This window comes from Haliotis rufescens, unplaced genomic scaffold (assembly GCF_023055435.1).
Source record: "Haliotis rufescens isolate VD_foot unplaced genomic scaffold, xgHalRufe1.0.p SCAF_1, whole genome shotgun sequence".
In the NCBI taxonomy this organism is placed as follows: Eukaryota; Metazoa; Mollusca; class Gastropoda; order Lepetellida; family Haliotidae; genus Haliotis; species Haliotis rufescens.
Genome location: NW_025963779.1, coordinates 31,834,848 through 31,858,354, shown reverse-complemented (window position 1 = coordinate 31,858,354; position 23,507 = coordinate 31,834,848). Strand labels below are relative to the sequence as shown.

Below are 23,507 nucleotides of genomic sequence, written 5' to 3'. Positions count from 1 at the left end.
GATCTCCACTACCATCCTCGTGTCGGGAAAGTCGCCTAATAGGGATCGGTGGTTACAATGACAGCTGATTCTATAACATGAAGATCCGGGTCAGTACGAGGCGACTAACGGGATCGGGTGGTCAGGTTGCTGGCTTGGTTGATGCATGTCATCGTTTCCCAGTTGCGTGGATTGATGCTCATGGTGTCAATCACTGGATTGTCTGGTCCAGACTCGATCATTTACAGACCGCCGTCATATAGCTGGAATATTGCACTTTTTTTTGTCAACAACAAACTAATGAACCAGCTATATGAGTCGCGGACGATCGTGGTGCAGACAGTCACACGTTTGTCTGACCCTGACACAGTTTTATACAGACTTGATACAATATTAATTAGCACGAATAGAAGATCCTACGTCATCAAGTCATATACAGTTACAGTGAATGAAAATCTTGACGTCAATGGAAGCAATTTGTGCTGGCGTTATTTGGAGCGATATTCTTCAGCTTGAAAACATCAGTTGCTATACATGTAGATCTTTTTTGGTTTGTTTGTTGTTTAACGCTATTCTCAGCAATATTCCAGCTATATATGACGGCGGTCTGTAATTAACCGAGTCTGGACCAGACAATCAAGTGATTGACACCATGAGCATCGATTTACTTAATTGGGATACAATGACATGCAGTAACCAAGTCAGCGAGCCTGACCACCCCGTCCCGTTAGTCGCCTCTTGGGGTGGTCGGGTAGCCTAGTGGTTAAAGCGTTCGCTCGTCACGCCGAAGACCCGGGTTCGATTTCCGACATTGGTTCAATGTGTTAAGTCAATTTCTGGTGTCCCCAGCCGTGATATTGCCGGAATATTGCTAAAAGCGGCGTAAAACCATACTCACTCACATGTCACCTCTTACGACAAGCATGGGTTGCTGAAGACCAATTCTATCCTGGGTGTTCACGGGTAACATGATGATCTGTGTGGATTTGCAGAGGGACATTCGATATATTCTGTTGACTTTGCTACTATTCCTGTCATTGATAAATAGATAGTAGCCTAATCGTTTAACATACTTAAATTGTGTTGGGATGAGGGCAGCCCATTCCAAATAAACTGTCTAAGGCTCGTTTTGGTGTCACGGGTAGCTGTTGGCAATGAATTGTAGACATTCATTCCGAAGCAGAAATGAAAAAGATCCCACGTACATAATAATGTGTTGATGAAAATCTTGATTAAGTTATTCTAACGAAATAAAATCTGTGGACTATAGACGCAAAATATTATTTCCAGCTGTTTGCGGATACGGTAACAACTACATGTTTTTAGCGTTTTTAAATGTGTATTCTTCGCAAATGAAACGCTTCTTATAATAGAATTTGTATGTACATCAATATGATAATTAATAACATGATTACATTTTACTGACTGTCTTGCACGAAGCCAGTATAGCGATTCACGATTGCGAAATAGTTTGCAACAACACTTGTACCCCCTGCATTAGAAATGAACTGGTCCGGCAAACTCCCACCTGGCAAGGACCCAAGTCTTCTAGTAGATTACCGTGACCTAAATTTGCGGGATTTCGATCGATTCCGCAGTAGAAAACGAGTTCTGATGAATTTGCACAAACGTTACTGTTCTCAAAACACATATTTGATTAGACCATTGCAAAATTACGCTGAATCGATGCCAATTTATTGCCAAATTTCATGAATCATAAAAACTGGCGAGTTGTTATTCATGATGTTTTCGCGGCGATCACGGGGACTGCCGGTTAAGAGGTCTGAAAGGACACAGGTAAAGGTGCCGTTATATTAGCAATGAATAATTTAAAATATTTACCTACTAAATTACCAGATGTCACCTTGTTTAATATGGGAATTGTTAATTACCACACTCGGGGGCCCACTCAATGATTATACTGAATCGTTCAGTCGCAACTGAGTGCAATGTCTGTTGTAAATGAGACCTGACTCCATTCGAGCGCTGGGAAACTCAAGTTGTGACGTCATTGTTGCCTTGGTAGCGGTGTCACATGGGTGTTTCCCCATGAAATGATTTGCACGAGGAAGATGTTTCAAATCAATGTGTTTCAGTGTTATTTGACAAATATGAAAACAGTTGCAGGCTGTGAACAGCGGGAATGTCACAGACATCATTTCTAACAGAACTTATAGAACAACGTTTGGAAGAGAAATTGATAGCGTCATGAAATAATTTCTGTTGACTGTCAAAATATAGATCTAAAGGCAAGATAGAGATCTAGCTAAGGTATATTGTCAATAAAGCTGGCTAGAGGCTATTTAATACCAAATTCTTGTTTCTTCACCTTTTTTTCCAAATTGTCCAAGTAGGGATGATTTTATCTATTTATTTATATTTATCTAGTAAGTGACAACTTGATAAAACTAATTAATTGAATCTGATAGCCTGGCAGGATGTTGACATACCGTATTCAACGTAATAAGCGCCCAGTGCGCTCTCTTATTAGAATATTATTTTGAGTTGAAAGATCGTAAATTTCGTGGTTTATGCTAACAGCCTGAAATGTTTACATGCGACGGATGTATTTTTCCAGAATTTAATTGCCAATAATTAAGGGTGATATAACACACGAGTGCGTATTATACACGAATAAAAAAGTCCTGTGTACATTGATCAATCGGAAGGGGTGCTGATTGGGATTGTTCACTAGCCAATATATTAGCAAATATCGCCGTGGGCGCTTATTAGAGCGGAGCGCTTATTACGTCGAATACGGTACAGGTGCAGTACAGTATAATTTATGATTGTTGATATTTGTCACAGTTTTGACACATGCAGTTATTTATCTAGATATGCTCAAACCACACTATTCTGCCCGAAGTTGGAAGCCAGTGTCTATACAAATTTCCCAACTGGAATTATTTTCTTTCCTTTTCATATTGTTATAAGGGTTGTCTAAATGTTCTGGTTTTGTTAAAATGACTTGTATTTCACTGATAACAGGACCAATAAAGAGGATCAAAGAGATTTGAATGCTTAGTTTTACACAACTTCACTGAATTTAATGAATTTAGTTTAATTTAACAAAAATCCCATTTACCAAAAAACATGGTTTGTACCCAATTTTCTTGCCAAGGGCACTAAGTTTGGAACCCTAGATAAATCCCTGAGATGGCAGTTATATGACAAAGTCTAGACAGACAATGGATACCAGACAATTGAGCACATTAAACTGTGCTTCTCTGAAGTTAAGCTACTTCTGATCTGATATTTGCAGTTCACTCCTCTATTTTGATTAATTTGGTTATATCTTTAAGTGACGTTATGGAAGCTGTGGTATCAATACAGTTGACTTCAAGTTCTTTATTGTTTTAATGGGATGTGGTACAGGTCCTATTGTCTTGACCAACACATTGAAAGAATGAAAAAAGCCCAGATCCTTGTCTGAAAAAGGTCCTCAAACTCTTGTTTTTCTACCCATCAGAGGCCTCTCAGGAAACAGCTGAAAGTATAACAGACATGATGATTCAACTGTCAAGTGTATTGGCAAACATGTAAGCCATCTCAGCAATATCAGTGTCTCCTCAGCAATATCAGTATCATACAGCAATATCAGTATCACAGCAATATCAGTGTTTCCTCAGCAATATCAGTATCATACAGCAATATCAATATCACAGCAATATCAGTGTCACAGCAATATCAGTGTCTCTTTAGCAATATCAGTGTCTCCTCAGCAATATCAGTATCACACAGCAACATCAGTATCACACAGACATATCCGTGTCTCTTTAGCAATATCTGTGTCTCCCCAGCAATATCAGTATCATACAGCAATATCAGTATCACAGCAATATCAGTGTTTCCTCAGCAATATCAGTATCATACAGCAATATCAATATCACAGCAATATCAGTGTCACAGCAATATCAGTGTCTCCTCAGCAATATCAGTGTTTCCTCAGCAATATCAGTGTCACAGCAATATCAGTGTCACAGCAATATCAGTGTCTCCTCAGCAATATCAGTGTCACAGCAATATCAGTGTCACAGCAATATCAGTGTTTCCTCAGCAATATCAGTATCACACAGCAATACCAGTATCTCAGCAATATCAGTGTCTCCTCAGCAATATCAGTGTCACAGCAATATCCGTGTTTCCTCAGCAATATCAGTATCACACAGCAATACCAGTATCTCAGCAATATCAGTATTACACAGCAATACCAGTATCTCAGCAATATCAGTGTTTCCTCAGCAATATCAGTATCTCCTCAGCAACATCAGTGTCTCCTCAGCAATATCAGTATCACACAGCAACATCAGTATCACACAGCAATATCCGTGTCTCTTTAGCAATATCAGTGTCTCCTCAGCAATATCAGTATCACACAGCAATATCAGTATCTCAGCAATATCAGTATCTCCTCAGCAACATCAGTGTTTCCTCAGCAACATCAGTATCTCCTCATCAATATCAGTATCTCCTCATCAATATCAGTATCTCCTCAGCAATATCAGTGTCTCCTCATCAATATCAGTATCTCCTCAGCAATATCAGTATCTCCTCATCAATATCAGTGTCTCCTCAGCAATATCAGTGTCTCCTCAGCAATATCAGTGTCTCCTCATCAATATCAGTGTCTTCTCAGCAATATCAGTGTCTCCTCAGCAATATCAGTGTCACACAGCAATACCAGTATCTCAGCAATATCAGTGTTTCCTCAGCAATATCAGTATCACACAGCAATATCAGTATCTCCTCAGCAACATCAGTGTCTCCTCAGCAATATCAGTATCACACAGCAACATCAGTATCTCCTCAGCAACATCAGTGTCTCCTCAGCAATATCAGTATCACACAGCAATATCAGTGTCTCCTCAGCAATATCAGTATCTCCTCAGCAATATCAGTGTCTCCTCATCAATATCAGTGTCTTCTCAGCAGTATCAGTGTCTCCTCAGCAATATCAGTGTCACACAGCAATACCAGTATCTCAGCAATATCAGTGTTTCATCAGCAATATCAGTATCACACAGCAATATCAGTATCTCCTCAGCAACATCAGTGTCTCCTCAGCAATATCAGTATCACACAGCAATATCAGTATCTCCTCAGCAACATCAGTGTCTTCTCAGCAATATCAGTATCACACAGCAATATCAGTATCTCCTCAGCAACATCAGTGTCTCCTCAGCAATATCAGTATCACACAGCAATATCAGTATCTCCTCAGCAATATCAGTGTCTCCTCAGCAATATCAGTGTCTCTTCAGCAATATCAGTGTCTCTTTAGCAACAGATCAGACACTGATCTGACACACAGGAGTTGCATTGCACAAGCTAAACGATTGAAACTGGTGCAAAATAGAAATTTAAGTTGAATTGTTTTTTATTTCAACACACCTTATAAACAGAATAAAGTCTTACATGATAGAGACAAACAACTACATTTACATTGAAATGGATCATGCACGCACGCACGCACACATCGCTATATATGTGCAATAAACCCCTTTTTACCTCAACTCAGGTGTGAAACTGAGACTTCTCTGTTTAGTTTCTCCAACTATTGGTTGGTAGATATAATAAAGTTGAACCAGCAGACAAACCAAGTGGTGTTTGAGAGACATGGATCAAAGTCCCCCTTTAAGCATAGCATGAATCATAAATGACACACAAATATAGAAGTCAAATTCTAAATTAGTCCCAAGACCTTATTGAAAATGCAATACCTGCGCCAAGAGTGTATTGATCTGCATCTGTCTAACGATCAGTACAATTTAAATGTTGTAGGTAATTTTGTTTCCATGGTTACAGTAGGTCATTAAAAGGACCATATGTCATACGATGTTGCTCCACATGTAACAATTAAATATCTTCAACTATGTGATAATCTTTGATGTGACTACATGTTTGATACTCCATTTAATAATCAAATAGAAAATACATATTTTATTATGGCTTAATGATAACCTACAAGCGCGTCAACTTGTCATACCAGTATGAAGTCATCGTGACTCATAACCTCATACTTCAACTCATGTTAACGCATGTCGGGTTGTTTCCAGGCAGAGTACGCCCCCCAATATCCCATGGTGTGTTTGTTGTATTTTTAATATAGTTTGTCATGACTCATAAGAACTGTGTAATGGACCTGTTTGATGATTCGGCGGGTAGTGTGCCAACTGCCTGACTGTACCTTCATGCCCTAGCACCTTAAAGGGGGACAAGCATCGGGCTGACTGAATTAGGTCCCTCAAACAACTTTGTTGTGGTTTGTTTGTTTGTTGTTTAACGCGCACTCAGCAATATTCCAGCTATATGACGGCAGTTTGTAAATAATCGAGTCTGGACCAGACAATCCAGTGATTGACATCATGAGCATTGATCCACACAATCGGGATACGATGACATGCAACAACCAAGTCAGCGAACCTGACCACCCGATTGTTAGTCGGCTCTTACGACAAGCATAGTCGCTTTTTATGGCAAGCATGAGTTGCTGAAGAGCTATTTTGTATGTCTGCCTTTTTAAATTTTTAAATTTGAGTTAATGGTTTCCTCACATCAAAAAGACCAAGCAAGGATTTATCTACAATTCCAAACTAAGTGCCCTTGTCAAACAAAATGGGGAAAAAACATAATTTCAGTCAAATGCAAGTCACGCCTGTAAAGCCATAACATGAATTAACATAACACGGCAATTTGGAAATTTGTACTGACAATTGCTTCAGACTTAGGGCTGAGCAGTCGGGAAAAGTTCCTTGAATGTCTCGAGGGGCGGTCTGGTAGCCTAGTGGTTAAAGCATTCGCTTGTCACGCCGAAGACCCGGGTTCGATTCCCAACATGGGTACAATGTGTGAAGCCCATTTCGTGTGTCCCCTGCCGTGACATTGCTGGAATATTGCTAAAAGCGGCGTAAAACCATACTCACTCACTCCTTGAATGTCTCAACTTCACTTGGCTCTCTGAGCATTGTTCCCCATAACGTACCGTATTCGTCGTATTAGGCACCCATCTCCATTAAGTGTCCACTGATCAACTCCTAGACCAATCTATTAGTAATCTTTATAAACACCCCCTTATCAGACTGAAAATTTTCATTACAATCCATATTTTTGTATATGTTACGCATTTATTTATTTATACAGAAAACAGCAACGTGAAAGAGGTGTATAGTTACCTAGTAGCTTGTATCGAGTTTGTTCACTTCCGCTTGATCTCTGAAAACAAATTTAACTTGTGTTGGTTTTAACACTGACCGTCTTTTTCAATTTCTTAATTAATTCTTTAATTCCGCAATAAATTTATTTTTAGTTTTTCGTACACACTTTTCTAGGTTGTGAGGTGGCAGGCAGTTTATTTCATATATTTTAATTTTTTTAATCCCAGGGGATATGTGTACATATTTAAAACTCATGGATGTGATTCCAGTGAAAAATGGATGTTTGGTTGAGTTTGTTCAACAAACTTTATGTGTTGTAGAGTCAGATGCACAGGACTTTTCTTCATGTGAGACAATACAATTGTGTGAGGCAGGATGTTTGGTAGTGAGGTGGGTGGGAATGAAAATCTAAATATTAATATGTTATGGCCTGAAGGCATTTCGGATAGATAAGTGAAGTTTGCTTACACCTTCCCGAGCCAGCACATTGACCTGTGACCTTTTGAGAAATCCTGTAAGTGTCAAGGTCACAGTGAAAATCTTGCAATATGAAGAGAACTTTTGATGGAATTTAGCATCTAGACACTAGTGATGTTATATGTACACATTTATGTTATTAATGACCTACTTATGAAATGTAGATCTCAAGCTGTGACCTTACAACTTTTTCTTCCAGTCAGCATTGTAGCATGGTAAATGAAAGGCCAGCTGACAGGAGACTTCTTTTGTTTATGAAGAGTGTAATGATATCACTTCTAGTTAAACAAGAATCAGCATGAACACTTCCAATCTAACAATCAATACTGGAATTAATAATTGGTGAGACCAACATCATGAATGAGAGACTGTTTCTATTTGTCAGTCCTGCTTGCATATCAAGTGTACAAGTGTACATCGCAATCAACATGACACATGTCCGGTACTTCAGGATTGCCTGCAATGGACACAAGGTGGTTTGACCGTGGGGACTTAGTCTGGTAATGGTGTATATATAGCCCTGTCCATATCACCATTGATTAGGTGACGCTGGTGTATATGCCAAGCTCGACAGGTTGTGTGAGCACTGTGTCCTGTTCCAGGAATGACTCATAAAGTAAAAATATACACAATGATGTCATGAGATGTCGTTGATATCAGTTATAAGGGAAATTGATCATGGTAAGATCGAGTGCTCAGTGTAACAGTGTGTATCGTGTAGTCCCTTGTACATGGCATTCACTCTGCTGCTTTTATTGTGTTTACGGATATTATTTCGTCAATAATACAACTGCCTCCATGTTTACAGTGCAGTGCAAAGAGGCATACTTGATGTAGGCAGGGCTATGTTAATAATTAATGGATGGATTTGGATGCATCATTAACTATGTCAAGTGACAGTAACTCATACCTTTGTAAAAGTCTGACGCATCTTTAATTGTTGTCAAATTAAAATGTATACCTGGAAAGCCTCTATTGTTACACAACAAGATAGATTTTGCAAATACTTCTGTTTGTTTGTATTATTATTAGTATTGTATGTAATTCCAGATTTGCTCCTACGAATTCAATTTACTGTTTGTACTGAATCATTTTCTGGTAATCCTGCTAATGCAAGCATATGTACCCATGCTGTCTGTAAAGGGACTAATTGGGAGTGAAGTTATTTAAATCTGTCCCAGTAATCAAGGGTTTTACCAGACACAAAATATTGCATTTTATACGTATACATTTTGAGAATTGACACAAATCATATCCACTGTGCATCCCAATGAATGCAAAAAAAGTATGGATGTTGAAATAATTGAAGCATGTGCATAATATTTCAACATATATTTCTTTTCTGATAAGAAATGCACTTGTTTGGACAGTCCATGTCAGATAGCCTTCATTCTTTTCCTATGTTTTGAATCAAACCATCTATTATAAGCATACACATACTTTGCAAATTGTTTTTCCTGTTGGTGTCGTGGTCACCTTGAACCCCCATTTTAATGCCAGGGACCTCAAAATTAATAACCCACAGTCTTCAGGACACGAATACCAAATAAATAGACCACGGTAAGTCCCTGGTATCTCATGCAAGTTGTTATTTGTTTGTTTGTTGTTTAATGCCGCACTCAGCAATATTCCAGCTGTATGATGGATGTCTGTAAATAATCGAGCCTGGACCAGACAAACCAGTCATTGACATCGATCCACGCAATTTGGATATGATGACTTGCATCAACCTAGTCCGCGAGCCTGACCACCCGATCCTGTTAGTCGCCTCTTACTACAAGCATAGTCTCCTCTTGCAGAAAGCATGGGTTCCCATAAATATAAAAGGGGACTGTTGAGGTTTTGGTGGCCAGACTCGTTGACTGGATGCTCTTGCATTGAGTCACTGGTAGTAGTTGGACGATCACAGTCGTAGTATCGATCACAATCGCACACAAAGTAAAAAGTATTGATTCTAACCTTAAATGTATTCTTTAATAAATGTCACACCAAACACTAATTACTAGTGAAAGTGAGTAGTGAAAATATAAATATTTTCATCTGTGCACCATACTTGACACTGCCAAGTGTAAATCGATAGTGTGCCAGGTACTTATTTGGCCATCCTGTCTATGAAAAACATGGCTTTCTCACCACAAAAAAGAGCACATGCAAGTATCGTGATACGTATCGTATCATGAGCAAGGTATCGTGATACGTATCGGATCGCACAGTTGGTTTATTGTCCCAGCCCTTGTCACTGGTTTGTATGGCCTTATTTACAGGCCACTGATGATCAATGGTGATAAAGCGTGTGTTGTATTACCAGTATATCGGTAAATAGAGGTTCATTTTTTACACCATACATTTCACTATATCATTTTGTAATGCTAAGGATATATTGGGTGATTTTAATTCATGATTTTTACTATGTGTATAATTGTGTACACAATGACCCGTGAAGATCCGGGGTAGAAGAGGTCTTCAGCAACCCATGCTTGCCGTAAAAGGCGACTATGCTTGTCGTAAAAGGAGACTAACAGGATCTGGTGGTCAGGCTCGCTGACTTGGTTGATGCATGTCATCGTATCCCAATTGCGTGGATCGATGTTCATGATGTCAATCAATGGATTATCTGGTCCAGACTCGATTATTTACAGACTGCCGTCATATAGCTTTAATATTGCTGAGTGTGGCGTAAAACAACAAACCAACCAACCAAACAACCAACTTGCCAAATACCTGGAGCATGCATCCCTCATGGTGATGAAGCTGGAATATTGTCAGCTGTGGCATTGACCCACATTCACTCTCACACTCAGGTTGGAAGTTGGTAAGTACTATTAACATGATTAAAGTATTTACTGTATTCGACATAATAAGCGCCCCGCTATAATAAGCGCCCACGGCGATATTTGCTAATATATTGGCAAGTGAACAATCCCAATTAGCATCCCTTCCGATTGATCAATGAACAGAAGACTTATTTATTCCTGTATAATACGCACTCGTGTGTTATATGCACCCTTAATTATGGGCAATTAAATTCTGGAAAAATATATCTGTCGTATATAAACAGTTCAGACTGTTGGCATAAACCACGGAATTTATCTTTCAACTCTGTTTTTTTCCACCAAAATAATATTCTAATAAGAGCCCCCTATTTCTAGTTTTGAGAGCGCCCTGGGCGCTTATTACGTCGAATACGGTATTAGAATTGTGAATAACTGTATCTGTATTCCGTTGGTAAAGAAATGTATTAGGCCAACAGCCTAACTGCGATTTGAAGTATTAGTTAGAAGAGTGCTATAGAAGGTCAAACAGAGCTCGACAATATCCTGGTCCACTGGACATTCCAGTAGATTGTAAACAAGACCATTCATTTCCAAATTGTGATTGTCTGAGTATTCTGTCTGTTGGAAACTACAAAAAAAAATATCAGGTTGCTTATTTGATGTACGTAACTTTAACGGAATGATAGGAAAGGCAATTAAATATATCAACAGTAGGTTGGGAAATTATGAATGGTTTCATTTAGATTTCCATTCACGGGGCTGATTTGGTGTCCATTACACCACGTAAAGTTCAATCACTTGTGGCTACTCTCATGAAGGGGCTTTTAAGATCAGTTTACAAAATCCTGATTATCTGAACATGCTGAATATGATGTCAGTTAATTTGTCAAGGTTCCTTGAATTTGACAGTCCTGCCAAAACTGGGGTCTGATTTTGAACCATGTAAAGTGTGAAAAATATCTATATTGTCGGAGTTGACATTGTTGATTTAAACTTAATTACTAAAATAAACATCGTTCTAAACATCCTTATGTTGTCTTAACAACAACCTAAAATTTTGGCATGTTTTTTTCTCAAATATTTTTTCACAAGGATCCTTGTCTTCATTTCCTAAAATAAATACAAACACAGATAGATGTTATAAAAACACATGTATTAATAATTTATCACATTTTATTTCCTTTTTCACATTTGCAGAGGTTTTTTAAGACAAGAAACAACACTGCCTTCTTCCTAGTGTGGCCCTACATTGAAATTGTTGAAATTTTCTTTTGTCAAAATAAGTCAAAGGGCAAGGTCGGCTTTCAAGTTTTTGTAACATACTCATACTATTATTAATTTCTGAGGTGTGGCTACCATGCACATCTTTGCAAATCTTAATAACAAATCCTACCACTTGAAATGTTGATGGTCTATTAAACATGCTTAAGGTCAAGGTCATCATTCATTGTTAGTTACTGTTGCGTGTTTCCTTTGCTTGTGCAAGTTTAACAATTCATAATGTTCAGTAGTTCAAACCCTTATATATTTGGTAATAGAAAATTCGGGGGACAAAAGTGTCCACTGATCGAGAAATTCTACTTATCCAGTGTGAATGATTCCAACCACATTAGCACTAGTTTTGGGATGATAAGGGATGATAAACAAGGAAGCAGGCCAAACTTTCCACAGAACACCTTTTCCCCCAGGAAACTGGCCAAGGCCAAACATTTTTGAAATTTTGGCCCGGTACTAGGGGCTCCAACAAAAGTAATGAGTTCACTTTTTGTACTCAGTGAGAGTTGATTTCATGTTGGAACAATCCGTAAAACTTGTCACCAGATATATAGTTAAGTGTCTGGATAGATCATCTGCCACACATGTTAAGTGTGAAGTCTGCAACGTGTGACGACGTGTAGGTTCTGGAGACAATCAATACTGCTAAGGTGAGGGAATCTTGTGGAACTTGTAACCAGGGAAGATGGCTTTCTGTATGGCCAGTGTACAACAGTAGATTCTCAAGAAGCATGCGATGCCACACTGTTCTGTAACGGGGCGGTGGGGTAGCCTAGTGGTTGAAGAATTCGCTCGTCACGCCGAAGACCAGTGTTCGATTCTAGACATGGTTACAATGTGTGAAGCCCATTTCTGGTGTCCCCCGCCGTGATGTGGCAGGATATTGCTAAAACCAGCGTAAAACCATACTCACTCACTCACTGTTCTGTAACAAAACCAAATATTGAATCATCATGGTCATTTTTAAGTCAATTAATAACATCTGAGATTTGTCAGGAGTCTCAATGTCACAAAAGTACAAATTCTGCAGTTGTTTGCAAACTACTGAATTTTATAGAAAGGTAGATTGACGTCTTACCCTGTTCACTAGGACTGGGATGGGTAACTCAGGTACTCGGGCTAGTGGGTGGGTTAGTGGTGAGTCATGCGGATAGTTATGTGATATATTGCTTAGTGACATAATGATCTAGAACTATATGGTTACGCTACAAGTCATTTCTTTCTGACTATATGCACCCATTCCTTCTGACTTTTATATGTTTGAATAAAGATAAAACTACAGTCAGCTTCAGTGCATTCATGACCAGATCGTTTTATACGTGTATCTAAATACATATTGTCCAGGGCTACGGTCAAACTATTCCCAATCGGACATTTTGTACCTATCTCTTGAGACCTACAGCGGGTACCCGGGTAGGGTCAGGTAATAGTGGGGTGGGTACTCGGGTAATAAATTTGGACTCGTCCCAGCCCTACTGTTCACTGATGTCAAATGGGCTGTTTTCAGAAGAAGCAGTTGTTTTGTATAAACTTTGCCTGTGTTGATCTGAAAGTGAAAAGCTGAATGCTCATCTATATTTTCTTTTTTCATATGGTAAATGTGACGGACAGTGTAAATCTGACCGATCTGTTCAGGAACACGACACGAGTGTATTCAAATGTGTATGACAATATGTTATTACAGTAAACAGGCTTAGTATGGCCATATGTCCTGTTTGCTCACAGATAATAACATTTTATCATGCCTCATGCTTAGGCTGTGGTTGCATGTTTGTATTCTACAATTTACCTATAAAGCTTGTCGTGCTTATCATGCTTCTAGCGTGTATAGTCAAAGGGTTTACAACAGTACAACAAATCTGGAAGATTCAGCCATGCTAGTCTCTCAAGTGACTGCATTGCCATGGTAACATGGTACCAGCATCTTATGTAAATATTTATCTTGATTTGCTTGTATGTAACCTGAACCTGGGGTTTCGTTCAGTTTATCTTCACTTTTAATGAGCAGCCGAGAAGTTAATCCACCTAGCTATCTTCATTGCTCATGAAGTTGTGCTACTGATACCAACTGAGGTCAACGGATTGACTGGCTCACTGCTATGCAGTTAATTCTAAATATATAAATTGTAAGTGATTCCTAGGTATTTGATTGGCTAACAAATTTTTGTCCATTAATGTTTCCATAAACTGAAAAAAACATTACGCCACAGCCACTAACAGATTGCTGTTTACTGGTTGGTTTATGATAGAATGGGCGGGGCTTGTGTTGCTTATTGTGCTGATCGGTGTCACTGATTTCATACTGGTGTCTACAGATGTGTTTGTGTTAATAATAAATAAGCAACAAATGTTATATCTGGGATAACTCTTTCTCAGTAAAGTACAAATACTTATACTTTTGGGGGTTGAGTCTCATTCTGGTACTGACTCTCAGAAAGAGGCACCTAATCGCCAGCACTCAAAGTCAGCGATCTAACCCACTCAGCCACTGAGGCTTCCACAGAAAATGAAAGTCCGACAACTGGTAGTCTAGATCACATATTTTTTGTACCCCTCTGATAAGAGTAAGTTGGCATGGTCATAGCTATGAATACACAATGCCATTTAGAAAGTGGTCAAATGTCACAAATGTAACAAATGTGGGATAGCACAAATAACACTGATATATAAGCAGTCTGTGAAGTTATTATTGTTGACATTTTTATTTTTTTAAGAATTCACTTTAATATGTTTTTGCATGCACACTTTGCGTAAATCCACATTGCAGATTTACAAAATGCACAGCGCTTTTTATGTTTATACCTACTTTAACACAAAAAAAGTTGAAGTCAGTTCTTAACGAAGCCAACCTTGACAGGTTTTCACATGACACAAGGAATCATGCATATTTGCAACGATTTACATCAAAATACTTCTTGTCATATTATTTAAAGGACTTATGTTTGATGCAGTATGTCTTCAGTCACTAGTAGTTCCTTAAAAAAACCCATAGACATTTACCATGGTAACAGAAATTGTATATTTATAAGTTATAACTTCTTTTCAATCAACATTTCATGTAAGGGTCAAGGACACACAGTGTCACGTGACAAGATATGTGAAAACTTTTGGCACATTCCACATAATTCGCCTGTTTATAAGCAGTAATAAAGGCTTAATGAATTTCTGACACTTAATCGGGTGAAGGTCAAAATCGCTGTTAATAGAGCCTTATTGAAACTTAAAATCACTTTCATCTAACCTAAAATTCATATCATATAGGTAAGATTAGTTGAGTATTAGTAATATAACAGTTGTCACAAATATGCATTTTTTTTATCAATGATAAATTTGTCATTGGTCAGTTAGTGCCAAACATTGATTGTTATTTGTATGGAACATAGTATGAACATTCTCCTTGTGTCTACTTGCAGGTCCCTTAGACGATGAGTTCACCTTTGAAACACCTGGAAAGAGAAGAAAGAGTACAGGTGAGCTATTATGAAGATATGTCACCATAGCAACCACGGATATGTTGCAATTAGTATGAGATTGTTGCCTTGACATGTTTGATGTCGTGTCCCAATGGGTGTTACGCAATGCAACTGGAGCTGAGCTCGATGTAGCAGAGCTGCTACAGATGCTGACTGCCTTGTCCAGACTTGATGATGTGCTGGTCACTCACTCACTCACTCACTCACTCACTCACTCACTCACTCACTCACTCACTCACGCACGCACGCACCACTCACTCACTCACTCACTCACTTGCGTGGTTCGATGCTCATGATGTCAATCACTGGATTGTCTGGTCCAGACTCTATTATTTACGGACCTCCGTCATATAGCTGGAATGTTGCTGAGTGCGGCGTTAAACAACAAATAAACAAACAAACAAAATGTTGAATGTGTTAAGAATGAAGATGAGCATGAAGATTATGCCTGAACATCCATATTAATAGTAATGATAACAACTGTCCTTGTTTGTTATAATGTTTAATGCTGCACTCAGCAATATTCCAGCTGCCTGTAAATAATCAAAAGTGGTCCACATAATCCAGTGATTGCTATTAATACAGCGTTAGAAATTGGCACTAGTCCTGTAGTCCTTACCAAACTGCCCAATAGTAAAGGTATCCTAAGGACTAGTAGAAAGTTAGTTTCTACTCCTTCAGGGGATGATCACCAAGTCACTGTGCCTGGCTACCAGAGCTATTTGGTCGTCTCTTACGACCAGCATCGGTTGCTGGGGACATAATGGTATTTTAAACCAGCATTAATGTACCATGTTTACATTGGCGTAAACATGGTAAACTCCTTATAGAAGCATGTTTATGGCTCAAACATGACCTTGAACATCAACATCAACATCAATATGAATTCGGATTGAATTTTCAGACTCAGCTCCCTTGGGAGTATCCTGCTATGTGTTGCACCCTAGACAGGTGGCATTTCAATGATTAGTATCGCGCCCAACATATTATCATCTGACTAGACATATTATCATCTTACTCATCATAATACCATCTGACTAGACATATTACCATCTGACTAGACATATTACCATCTCACTCAACATATTACCATTTCCACGGTGAGCAATTGCTCTCATGAACATAGTTATTGATAAAATTAGAGTGAGTGAGTTGGGTTTATCACTGTTTGAACAGTATTCCAGTCATATAACAACATGTCAGCTTGAAGTGAGAGGAAGGCCCGATGCAGGTCTTAGATGTTTAACACTTTGATGAAACCCACAAGCAACGGTATGGTGCTGACAAAACTAGAAACATAAATGTGAGAACTTGGATTCTATCCCACAATCAAAGGTTTCTGGCGTGCACGGGGGCACGGGTGGCCCAGTCATCTAAGGTGCCGCCATTCGCTGTGCAGAGTTGCATCCCTTGGGCACAACAGAAATTATGATTGTGGGTTCGAATCCTGGTTTGCCCCGATTATGTTTCTAGAATTGTCAGCGATATGTATACCTGTGCTCGTGGGTTTCCCCGAAGTGGTAAACGCCTGATACCTCTGAGACCTGCTTTCCTCCAACATTAAGCTGACATGCCATGATATAACTGGAATACTGTTCAAAGCGGCGTTTAAACCCAACTCACTCACTCACTCTGAAATGCCCAAGGGAAGCAACTCTGCACAGCGAAGTCACCTTAGACAACTTGGCCACCAGTGCCATCTGAACCTTGGAATGGTAATTACATGTATTTAATTGTTTTTTCATTGACAGATTCCTCAGACTCTCAGTCATCTACAAAGAGAGATGGATTGTCCAAATCTCCAAAATCTCCACGTTCACCTCGGGCTGCAGCTAAACAGAGCCAGGAGACAGGTAAGTGACCATGGTTACAAGAGTTGGAGTGGACACGTGTCCATTAAACCGTATTTCTTGTATCCAGCATGTCTAGAACAGATTACAGTAATGTGGATTATACGTTCCCAGTGAAATCCTCGGATTTTTAACACAGCCCAGATTGACGGATCTTGAGTAATGTACCTTTGTATGTTTCGGGATATTTCAAGTATTGGGTGGTATATGTGAGGATGACCTGTTTTCTGGACAAACAGGATCCAAACTAACTGTGGTATATATTGATTGCACAAAGAACATGGTGAAGTCAGTATTGAACATGTTATTTGCTATCCCCGCAACCGATTCCAATTAGATGTCTGGGTATAAGTTCCAAGGAGAAAAAAAGATTGATCAGTGGGGGTTGTTGTTACTAGCAGAATTGTAGAGTTGTCTCATACACCTTATCAACATGTTGATTCGTGGTTCTTTTTAATGTATCTTTTTTCAAAAAGTTGTATTTTTCAGTTTTGCAGTAATATTGTTTGGCATTTATTAGAATATTAGAATATAGAGTTTGGCAGAATATTATAAAGTTTTGCAGTAATATTTGTAAGACTAGAATTACCTCACTGCCCATCACAAAACAAGATAATAAATCTGATTGCATCCTATTGTGACCTAGCCTAAATTAACAAGTCATGCAAATTAAACACTAACTCGTCAACAACATCAACCTCTTGTGAGCCAGGTCCACATGAAATGTGGAGATTCACAGGCTAAAACAAAGAGCCTGGAATGGGTTTGCGATTCAAATGTTAACACAATTAAGAAATACGGTCTTCAATGTTATTTATTGCAGGAGGAAAGGGTTCTGGTACCAAGAAGGGAAAGGGAAAAGGAAGTCAGAGGGATGAGGAAGATCTGGATCCATCCAAACCTCAGTCGCCTGGATCTTCAGGATCCGAGAAGCGGAACTTGTCCTTGGAGGCTCTGTTCCAGGTGACGGACTCCGAGCTACAGAACATGACGCGACAAGTGCCAGAGACAGAGTCCGAGACTGTCGGTGAGAGAGTCATCATTCTCACGCCGGAAAACATGGGGAACATACATTACATCATATCTGAGACTCCGGAACCTGTGCAGAATATGGTTAAGATCCCTGTGTCTGAGAAAGGGATTGAAAAGTATCATTTAAAATCTGATTCCCTTGAGGAACAAGGCCTTAAGCTCGTGTACACAAAGCCTGCTTTTAATCAGATTGGTTCAGAGGAAGGAAGTTCCAATTCCAGTTCTGGAGAAGTTAAGATCAGGCCTTTAAAGGAGAAGCCTACAGCTGTTCTTGGAGAGCAGCAGTCTACGCCATCTGTTGGGCGTAAAAGGAAACATCCTCAGAAACCAGGAAGACATATCTGTTCCTATTGTGGTCGTGGTTGTGCAAAGCCAAGTGTCTTACAGAAACATATCCGTGCTCATACTGGTGAGCGTCCATATCCCTGTGTCACTTGCGGCTTCTCGTTTAAGACTAAGAGTAACTTGTATAAGCACTGCAAGTCAAGAGCTCATGCTTTGAAGGTAGGATTGAGCAATAGTGGTCCTGATGACAAGGTCAAGGACAAAGAGGATGGTGATGTGGTTGTTGCCGAAGTCATAGAGGATATTGTTGAAGATGAATCCGAAGACTCAGAAGGGACTGAAACAGATGAAGAGGTGATTGAAGAAAAGGTGGAGGAGCCTACTCTTATTATGGAGTGTACAGAAGAGAAGGATCTCCAGCCATCTGGTTCTGAAGAAATACCATGGAGAAAACAAGCCATTCTTGCAGACATCCGACAGAAAATAGACAGGAATAAACTTATGGAGTGGAGTAAAAATCTGGAGAAACAGAAGAAACAAGAAAGTGATGCAATGCTTCAGGTTCATAGTCAGTTCCCGGTGAGAATAGCACCAAAGGACTCACCAAACCAATCGGATGGTTCCACAGGTGTGCAGATTTCAAGTTCGGTGATCGGAATCAAGCCACTTGTTGCTACTCCAACTTCAAGCCAGACTGATGCAAAACCAAAGCTATCATCCCTTCCATCACCTACTCTGGTAGCAGATAAAAATATCACTGAAGTTATAAAGGTAGAGAAAATTCCAATTGATGAGAAACCTGTGATAAGTGTACAAGAACAGATACCTGCTCAACCAAAGCAGTCAGTAGATCCTTCTCTAGTTCTCTCAGCAGAAATGGTTAGCCTACCACACCCATGTACAGAACCGGAAGCTGCAACTAAAGCTCTGAGAGATTTGGAGAACCTGAGTGAGAGGTTCCAGAATGCTGCCCATGAAGGTATTGCTCTGTCAACAGCCGTAAACAGTTTACCAGATAAGTCAGTGCAGGTGACAATCCATCTGCCAAAATATCAACAAGGAAAGGTGAAGTCTTTCCCCAAACTTCAACGAGGCAGCACTCTGCCACAGTCAGTGTCGCCATCCTCCTCAGGAGCACCATCTGTAGGAAGATCGACGTCAGTTGATTCTCGAACACTGACACCAGAGATGCTCAAGGAAAGGATCCAGCAACTTATTCAAGCAAATGCAGCTATTGTAGACATGCCCATGGCTGGTCCTCCTCGGGCGAAGTCCAAAGGTCTCACAAGGCAGTACAGTGACTTTTTGATCCACAGCTGGAAACTCAATGAACCAAACACATCTGCAGCAATGGCAGGTGATGCCAGTTCAAAGATCCAAATTCCAAGCATCTCATCAGTTCCGTTACAGCCCATTCAAGGTGAGGAGGGACTTGTGCGACAAGTAACTGTTGAGGAGAAAGGGTCAGGAGATGCAGCTAGACTGACAGCTGAACAAGCAGAAGAACATTCCCAGATGCGTCAGATTCAAACTCTGAGAGATGCTGTGAGGAGGAACAGTTCCTCTTCCTCTGATGGAGATGTGGTCCGAGTTCTGCCATCAACGTCGTCAGGACAGGAGATCAAGATTCAGATCAATCTGGCCAAGATGCAGAGTGAGGCAGCACTGAAAAGCCAAAAGGAGGAGAAAACAGCAGGAATTAATGTCAAAGTGGAGTCAGATCCTAAAACTGGGAAAGCAGCTCAGATCGATCCAACTCTTCTTCAAGGCTCATTAGCATTCTCCAAGCTTGACACAAGTCAGGAGAGCAGTGTGATTAAGGACTTACTCCTGAAAGGAAAGACATTTATGAATGCAGTAAGTGCTGATCCAAAATCATCTCCGATGTTGACTCAGGTTGAGAAGCTGAGTACAGACGACTATGGACCCTATCTGTGTAAAGATTGTAATGTTTCTTTCAAAAAGGACCAGACTCTTCAAATACACAAGAAACTCTACTGTCCATGTAGCAAGCTTCAAGAAAATACTAGGACATCAAATCCTTTTGGGGCTGGGGCTTCAGATATAAAAGCAGAGGAATTTGCCACCATTGGCAAAGAAATAATTTCAAAGTATTTCCCCAAAACAGGCCCTGTGTTAATGAGATCGCAGTCAGCACCAGCACCAGACATGATGACAGGTGTGGACTTCAAACATGTAAAAGCAATTCCTGAAGGGTGGTATCCAAGAAAGAAAGGAAGACCCAAAGGCTCTAAAAACAGACCTAAAGACCTACAAATGCTTGCAACAACACAAGCTTCAAAACTACTAGCTCCTGCAAGTCAGTTGACACCCACAACCCCACTCATTCCAGCATCTCCTCGAACTCCAGGTTCGGCTGTGGTCACCCCCAAGACTCCAAGTATATCATCTACATCAAGTGTAGCTTCCAGCCAAGCTGCTCCGTTATTACTGGCGAGTCTCCAGGCAGGTCCTCTCATCCTTCCAGGAAGCTCCATACTAACCAACCCAACAACAACATCGTCCATCAGTTCATTGATGATTGGACAACCGATGGTGTCAGTTCAAGCAGGTGCATCGACGCAGGAGTCATGTTCTAGTAAGGCTACATCATCGTCTTCATCTCAGGCTCAGACTCCGCAGACCCCCCAGACTCCTCAAACTCCCCAAACCCCCCAGACTCCTGGGACACCTCAGACACCACAAACGCCAACATCCTCTGACCCTCAGGCTTTGTGGAAACTGAAACTGAAGGGCAAGTTGCTGATGAAAAGGTCCATGAGTGTTGAGAGAATGTTGTCTCAAGAGAAGGAAGTCACAACCCCAACTACTCCTGGAACTGTTCCTTTGAAAATCAAAATTAAACAGGGATCCTTGTGCATAGAGCCTGAACATTCAATTAGCAAGATTCCTAAACTGACTGACAATGAACATACCGGACTCTTCACCTGGCATCCTCCAGTGGTCAGCCCAAATGCTCCAAAAGCACTGGCAGGTCAAACTCTGCCCAAATTCTTTAACATGCCAAATTTGAAATTGTTAACGGAGGACGCTAACAGTGTTTCGCATGACATACTAAGAGTGACAATAGGAGAGACGACGTCGTCATCTGGTAATGTAATGGTACCTGTAGCTATGGCTCAGCCTATCTTTGTTAATACTCAGATCCCCAGTGCAGTGTATGCCCAGTCCTTAGCTAGTGTCAATCTCCTTACTGGTGGTCTAGTTCAGCATGGCAGCATTAACATCCCAGGATTCCACATGACATTACCAGCAGCTCCACCAAGAAATTTCTCATGTACCCAAACCACTGCTCACCCTAGAACACCAATAGCCTCAACACCAACCATCATCATCTCCCCAGATGAAGTGAAGAGTGAGGGGACGTATCCACATGAAAAAGGTGTCAACACATCCACAACTCAGCAGCTGAAAGCCAAACTGGAAAAACAGATCTCCATCACAAAATCCGGATCTCCATCCCCAGTGAAGACCCCCATCACTGATGTAAAACCTTTCTTGACAAGCCGTCAGCTGTCGGTGCTGACAGTTCCAGAAAGCCCAAAAGCTGTGGGTGGTAGTTCACCGACAACGCCAACTAAACCCACAACACCAACAGCAAGAGAACTGCCTTCACCATCAACCAAAGCAGTTCCTCTGTACCTGTATGGCCACTCCTACCCTTCCCTTCGGGGCTCCACTCATGTGACGTTCTGCTGTGTTCAGAAGCTGCAGCCGATATATGTCCCTGTTAGCAAGAACAGGAAGATTTCTATGTATTCCAACTGGAGGGTGGCCAAACACAATCCAAATCCTCCAAATCTCTCCTCCAAGATGTTACTGTCTCTGTACAAGTCCAGGTACACCAGCAACCCTGTTTACAGTGAGAGCAACTTGGCGCCGCCCAATGGGGGCATCCTCACTCACAGCTCGTACTGGACGTACAAGAAGAAGAAGCAGGACGTGTCCAATTTGCAGGTCAAAGAAAGTCCTGAACCAAAAGGCAGCAAGGCTGACTTAACCGAAATTATCACAAATACAGAGGAGCTGAAGGAGCCGGTGTATCGACTTCAGAGTGAGAAGCTGATGGTTAAGAAGGAACACAAGGGTCTGAGAAGGATTCAGGTCTGTAAGGGAGGCTTTAAGACGAACGAGGAGTATGTTTATGTCCGGGGCAGAGGTCGAGGCAAGTATGTTTGTGAAATTTGTGGAATTCGATGCAAGAAACCAAGCATGTTGAAGAAGCATATTCGCACACACACAGACTTTCGACCGTATCATTGTCGGCATTGTCGGTTTTCATTCAAGACAAAAGGAAATCTGACAAAGCATATGAAATCAAAGGCCCATCAGAAGAAATGCCTGGAGATCGGAGTTGTTCCAGTGCCTATCACTGTGGACGAGTCTCAGATAGACTCTGAAGCTCTGGCTGCACAATCTGCTGTCGCTAAAGAGGCCCGGATACGAGATGCTGCCGACATCAAGACCTACCCTCCTGGTCAGGAGGACGACGATGATGACGATGAGGAAGATGATGAGGAAGAGGACATGGAAGATGATGACGATGTTGATGATGAAGGTGATGACATGCAGAACCAGATGGTTGTGGAGGAAGAAATGGAAATCAGGTAAGAGATAATATTTCAAACTTTTTAAAAAGTATTGTATTTCTTCCCAAAGTGATAATATTGTAGATCACCAAGGCACTGAAAATCATCTGTTTCTACTATAGATCAAACCTATCTCTGCTTTCAAGGTGTCAGTTAAAATACCTAGCACTTTCGTTTATTATTCTCATCAAGATGTAGTAACTTTTTTTTCACATAGAGGCGCCTATCTGCACAACTGATTAATGTTTTAGCCTAAGTTTCCTCATCAAGTTTATCGGGGCGGTCGGGTAGCCTAGTGGTTAAAGCGTTTGCTCATCACGCCGAAGACCCGGGTTCGAATCCCGACATGGGTAGAATGTGTGAGGCCCATTTCTGGTGTCCCCCGCCGTGATATTGCTGGAATATTGCTAAAAGCGGCGTAAAACCAAACTCACTCACTCACTCACTCATCAAGTTTATCACCCGTATCCCCAGAAGATCTGTTTAGGGATTCTAGGGAAGAGTAAGTGCACAGTGTCCCTTGTTTGTGGTATGACTGTCATAAAACAGCAATCACTCACTCTTAGTTGATCATTGAATGATCATTGAATGCTAATGA

The 23,507-nt window shown here is 40.5% G+C and overlaps 1 protein-coding gene across 1 annotated transcript in view; it reads left to right on the top strand.

Annotated features, from left to right (window-relative positions):
- Window positions 1-23,507, top strand: part of LOC124110943 — a 45,934-nt gene that overhangs the window by 2,988 nt on the left and 19,439 nt on the right. Inside the window, exons 2-4 of the mRNA XM_046470437.2 lie at window positions 15,073-15,129; window positions 16,884-16,985; window positions 17,806-22,927. Of these exons, the coding sequence (XP_046326393.1) occupies window positions 15,073-15,129; window positions 16,884-16,985; window positions 17,806-22,927 (5,281 nt within the window). The remainder of the gene's footprint in view (window positions 1-15,072; window positions 15,130-16,883; window positions 16,986-17,805; window positions 22,928-23,507) is intronic.